We start from the raw sequence: 5976 nt of genomic DNA on the forward strand, positions 1-5976 counted from the left end.
TCCCTCAAGCAGATATTCTTAGTAAAAAACATCTGTTTGGAATGTTATTTCTTGAAATTTAAAATATATATTTTGTGGACAAATAGCATTCATTGTAGGAGTATCTCCTTAATCTTTACCAGCCAAGTTAACTGAGGTAACTGAGGATGTAGGCTGTGTTGGTCCACCTGACACTCCTCTTCCCATAGATTTAGGGCTCTAAGTCATGGTCTGCAAGTCTTTCCCACATAAAGATTGGAGTCAGCTCTCAGGCTCCTTGGTACCCACTTCCCGGTAGGACAGGAATTAAGCAGAGCAGTGGATGGAACTGAATGAGCTAGTGGTTGCCTTTCCTCCTCATTGGTACTTGTGAGATGCTTGTTCTGGATCCAGTAGGGAACATGTTATAGTTTTCTGCCCCCTGAGTCCACAGTGTAATATGGGCTAATTGAGGCACTTCCGCCTCTGCCAGGGCAGTGACCTTGGCCTGAGTAGGTACTTCTGAAGGTTTGGGAGACAGTCTGAGGTGTGCTCCTGCTTGGCCTGAAATCGATGCCTTGTTCCCTGGCAGTTTCCACAGGATTCCTTTCGGAGCAGAGTCAGGATGAGTGTCCAGACCCCACCCAGACTCCTGGACCTGGCGGGAGCAAGCCTGCTGAGGGATGAGGCCTCAGCCATTTCTGCTGTGGAAGATCTGCCCACTGAGCTCTTCCCGCCACTGTTCATGGAGGCCTTCCATGGGAGACACATCGAGACCCTGAAGGCCATGGTGCAAGCCTGGCCCTTTGTCCGCCTGCCCCTGGGGGACCTGATAGACATGCCTCATGTGGGGCCCTTACAAGCAGTTCTGGAAGCACTTGATGTCCTACTTGCCCAGAAGGTTCGCCCTAGGTGAATCTGATTTGCATAGTCTGGTAAAATCCTGGGCTTCCTGGAAGAGACAGGTGGGATGAGGGAAAGTAGATGGACAAGGGATGGACAAGAGGGTTCTGATGATGACAGCGAGGGAGTTCAGAGGCCTTGGCTCACTATGGGAAATGCCTTCCTGATATGTAAGGGTACCTAAGATGCAAGGGGGGTTGAAAGAACATGCCCCGTCTCCTTCCTGTGACGCTTAACAGTACTAGAAGTGAAGAACTAGAAAGGGGGGGAAGGGTAAGGGAGACGGAGGAAAGTGAGGCAGAGAGGGAAGAGGGGGAGTCAGCAGGTGATGACAGGAATGTGAACTAAAAACATAGGTGGACAGTCTGTGGTCAATTCTGAGACAGTGGTTTTATTCTGTGTGGATTTTAATGCACCCCCACTAATCTGTTCCTCATAGGAGGTGCAAACTGCGAGTGCTGGATTTACAGGATACTGGCCAGACTTTCTGGAGCGTGTGGTCTGGAGCCAGCACTCACGGGTGCTCAAGCTCAGGAATGGTACCAGTGGCTGAGCACAGGTCAATGACACAGCAGCCCGTGGCTCCCTTGGAGGTGTTCATAGAACTTTGTCTGAAGAAAAGGACCCTGGATAATTTCCTCACCTACCTCATCAGGTGGGTGGAGCAGAGGAAAGCTTCCATACACCTGTGCTGTAAGAAGCTGAAAATTGTTAAAATGTCCATGGAAAATATTATGACGGTCCTGAGCAGGGTGCAACTGGACTGTATCCAGGAGGTGCAAGTGAACTGCACCTGGCATCTGTCCACCCTGGCCGTGTTTGCTGCTCTCCTGGGCCAGATGGGTAATGTGCAGAGACTCTTTCTCTCCCCCATTCTTGTGTCTGCCTTTGAGGAGCTGGAACAGCAGCACGTTGTCCAAATTACCTCTCAGTTCCTCAGGCTGCACCACCTCCGGGATCTCCATCTGGAATCTCCCTCCTTCCTTGAAGGCTGCCTGGACCAGATGCTTAGGTGAGAGTGGGCAACTGACCAGGTAACGGTGAACACAACACTAGAATGTCACGTGAGCCATGTCATTTGCTGCTCTATCCTGAAGTGTGGTATCCCATAACCACACAAATCAAGGTAGAGGAACAAACTGCTATAGAGGTTCTGTAATGGGACACCATAGTAGAAAGCTATAGATCATAGGGTTAGGATCCAGTGAGGGTGGACATAGGTTCTTCCTTAGAAAGAGATATCTATGTCAGATGACTTAGGAAATTAGGTAAGTGAAGAGGGCATTAAAGAAGCGAAACTACCTCAGACCTGAGCAATTCTAAGGAGAAGCTCTGGGGAATTCCCTGGATGTCCAGAGGTTAGAACTCTGCACTTTCATGGCTGAGGGCTTGGGAAACTACCGTCCCACAAGCTGCGTGGCAGAAAGAGAGAGAAAGAGAGAGAGAATCTCTGTGCTTACCAGGTTTGTGAACACAGTGAGCTTGTCTGAGATTCCCAGTCTCTAAAAGGCTGTCTTCTGCTCCAGAAAATTAATATTTAAGAAATGCATGATTCTGAGAGGATGGCAGTGGAGCAGCAGCCACAGATAATAGAAAGTGGAAGGTGGTTTGCAGATGATGCAGGGGTGCAAGTGAGCCCCTGCAGACTGGCAACCCCTGTTGATGATGTGGGATCTTGTCCAGTTTGATTCTCTATACATGTCTCCCACCAGCCTCAACTGGCCCAGAGATACAGGTGCCTAGGGCTTAAGCATGGTCTGAAAGAAGCCTGAGTTGAAAGCATTTTATATTTTCTCTCCCAATATTCAAATTCAGTGATGCCCACACTTGATTGAGACTCAGTGTTAGGCTCTCTGCTGAGTAGGTTCTAGTGCATTTCATTATCTTCATTCGTCATTTAAAAGAGGCGAAGTAAGTTTCACCCTGCTTGACCCATGATGAAAGAGAGCTTTCAAGATACTGTAAAGTTGACCCACTCACACAAAGAAGATGACAGGAGTCAGTCTAAAATGAGACTGGTCATTCTAGGTATTGACTTTCTTAAGGCAGTTAGTAGGACCTTGGCTTTGGGCAAATCAACCATCTGCCAACTTTAGCTCATGCCACCCTGGATTCTCAGACCTAATGGCTTGTTTTCCCCCCAGATGCCTGAAGACCCCCTTGGACAACCTCTCAATAACCAACTGCCGGCTTACAGATTCAGACTTGCTCCACCTGTCTCAGTGCCCAAACATCTGTCAGCTAAAAGGCCTGGATCTGAGTGGTGTCACGCTGACCGGCTTTAGTCCTGAGCTCCTCCAAGTTCTCCTGGAGCAAGTTGCAGCCTCCCTCCAGGAACTGAACTTAGAGCAGTGTGGGATCAGTGACTTTCAACTTGAGTCCATCCTGCCTGTCCTGAGCCACTGTTCCCAGCTCAGGACCCTTAGCCTGTGTGGGAACCTCCTCTCTATGACCATCATGGAGAAGCTGCTGTGTCACACCACTGATATGCCCCACTTAAGTGAGGAGTTTTATCCTGCCCCTCAGGAAAGTTACAGCCCTCATGGAGCTCTCCACCTGGGCAGACTTGCCCAGCTTCGGGATGAGCTAATTGAGATTATGAGGAATTTAGGATGTCCCAGGGCCATCTGGCTTAGCTCCAGCCCATGTCCTCGCTGGGGCAATAAGACATTCTATCAAGAGGAGCCCTTTCTATACCACTGCTATATCTCTGCCTAGTTGGGTGCATCTATCAAAAGCTTTCTTCTGGGCATTTGGAAATAAAAATCTAGACAATAGATGCATCATGAAAGGAAAACAGACCTGTGATTTCAGATATCAGCTCAATGTGAATGGGAAAAGGAAAGGTGATCCAGCACAGGTATAGGATTGCACTGGAAATGTAGATGCTGGGAGGTGAGGGGACTTTCAGGGACATGTGCTTATAGCATCAGAAATATGAATCTAAATTTCTGGATGGGAATTTGGGCTGGAGACACACATGTTGGCATTATCCCTTGGAGCGGGGGTGATTGTAAAGAAATGGTCAGAAATAAAGAGACCTTCAGTGTAAATGGACTAATGTCCTCCATGGTATATTATCCTGTTTTCTCTGTTTTCACCTCAGTAATCTCCAGTTACTGATGAAAGAAAATGCACCAAATTGTCTATGATTGGGAATCCTACTATTGCCATCAGTTCTCTATTCTGTCTTGGACATCTTTGACCTCCTTACATACGTCTGTCATCAGGTGATGACAGGAATGTGAAAACAAGCTCTTGACAGGGCCCTAACTGCTGACTCAGGCCATGACCCTGGACATGAGCAGTCCCCATAGTTCTTTAAGTGGGTCCATTAGTGCCAGTTCCCGGCCTTCGTGTGTGCTGGGAAAGGGCTTCACTACACAAGTCAAGACCTCCAGTTCTGATGAACCAACGTCTCTTGTCCTCGTCAACCCATGCTTGTCATGAGGGGGTAGTCGTCTTCCTTGAATTAAACTAGTTGTGACCAGTAACGACATACAATTTTCTTTTAGCATAATACTAAAATCATACGGGCATATAACAGGGTTTTAGTATTTCCAAACCACATTAAGAAATTATATCCTTTTGTAGGGTTATGTCATGTCATTGAAAGACTGACATTAATCCTATAACACCTACTATCTCTCCCTATCAGGGAAGACTAGTATAGCATGTTTTATTATCAACATATCAGCATGTATAAAAAAACACCTCCTCTATACATCTTATAACTCATAGTCAACCTTCCCTACCCTCAGTTCCACATCCTCGGATTCAGCCATCTGCAGACGGTGTAGGGCTACATTTACTATAGGGAAATATTCACGGGTAAGTGGATCTGAGCAGTTCAAAGATATGTTGTTCAAGAGTCATCTGTATATACAGATATATATTAGGAGGGATTTATTATGGGAATGGATTTACATGGTTACAGAGACAGAGGGCTCACAGTCTGAAAGCTAGAGTACGAGCGAAGCCAGTTTTATAACTCAGGCCGAAGCTTAGGGCTGAAAACTGGGGGAGATGATGATGTAACTCCAAGTGTGAGGCTAAAGACTTGAGAACCAGGGGCCACTCATGTAAGTCCTGGAGTCTCAAGTCTCAAGAGCCAAAGCTTCTATGTTCATGGTCAAGAAGAGAAAGAGGGAGAGAAGAGTGTCTTGTTCACTCAGGCCCCCAAGATATTGGATGATGCCCACCCACATTGGTGAGGACAGATCTCTTTACTCAGTTGATGGATTCAAACGCTAATCTCTTCCAGAAACACCATCTCAGAAATACCCAGAACCAATGTTACATAAAATTAACCATCACAGAGACCATAAACAAAGGGAACCCAAATAAAGGTTCCTTGCTGAGAATTCAGGGGCTGGTACTGTTGGCTCAGGGGATGGAGTGGATATTGAGCTAGGATGATCTTAGGCAAGAGGCACAGCTTCTCCATAAAATGGAGGTAATCATGCACAAACAGCATATGAGGTTCCTGTAGAATGAATGAGATGATGCATGTTGAGGTCTTAGCGCTGGACCTGGCATACAGTAGGAGCTCAATAAATGACTTGTGTCCTTCTTTTCACCTGCTAGCAGACACCCCCAGGATCCTTCATTCCTCAAGCTTACTCTCTATTCTTACAACAGAAAGAAAAGAGGAAAGGGCTCATCATTTACATGAGGCCAGCAGTGAATCATCATTCACCCAAGCTGCTTTGGCAGCCGGCACTGGGAGGGACAGGGGGAATGTCATAGGAAAGATTCCATTCCTCTCTGGTGATAGACATTCTGAGCCTCAGGACTCCTAGGCCACCTGCTGGTAGATCAAATGACATAAACCAGTGTTGCAAGCAGGTCTGTAGTGTTCAGCATTCTAAAAACATCTGCTGTAATGTAAATGCTCATTTAGTATAAATATTTGTGTGTAATTTATATAAATATAGAAGATATAAATTGTCTTTTCTTTTTATTTTTTTACATCTTTATTGGAGTATAACTGCTTTACAATGGTGTGTTAGTTTCTGCTTTATAACAAAGTTAATCAGTTATACATATACATATGTTCCCATATCTCTTCCCTCTTGCATCTCCCTCCCTCCCTCCCTCCCTATCCCACCCCTC

The 5976-nt window shown here is 46.3% G+C and overlaps 1 protein-coding gene across 1 annotated transcript; it reads left to right on the top strand.

The window, feature by feature from the left end:
* The first annotated feature begins 583 nt into the window (after nt 1-583).
* Nucleotides 584-3579, top strand: LOC116752889 (PRAME family member 9/15-like). Its single transcript, XM_032630086.1, has 3 exons — nt 584-870; nt 1301-1873; nt 3006-3579. Exons 1-3 carry the CDS (start codon nt 584-586, stop codon nt 3577-3579), a joined length of 1434 nt encoding a protein of 477 aa, XP_032485977.1.
* Nucleotides 3580-5976: the final 2397 nt, after the last annotated feature.

The sequence above is a fragment of the Phocoena sinus genome, chromosome 1 (assembly GCF_008692025.1).
Source record: "Phocoena sinus isolate mPhoSin1 chromosome 1, mPhoSin1.pri, whole genome shotgun sequence".
Classification (NCBI taxonomy): Eukaryota; Metazoa; Chordata; class Mammalia; order Artiodactyla; family Phocoenidae; genus Phocoena; species Phocoena sinus.

Excerpts from the sequence above, each read along its gene's own strand:
- LOC116752889 (XM_032630086.1), top strand. The coding sequence starts at position 584 with ATGAGTGTCCAGACCCCACCCAGACTCCTGGACCTGGCGGGAGCAAGC. Across the intron at positions 871-1,300 it reads GCCCAGAAGGTTCGCCCTAG|GAGGTGCAAACTGCGAGTGC; the intron begins GTGAATCTGATT and ends TGTTCCTCATAG. Across the intron at positions 1,874-3,005 it reads TGCCTGGACCAGATGCTTAG|ATGCCTGAAGACCCCCTTGG; the intron begins GTGAGAGTGGGC and ends TTTTCCCCCCAG.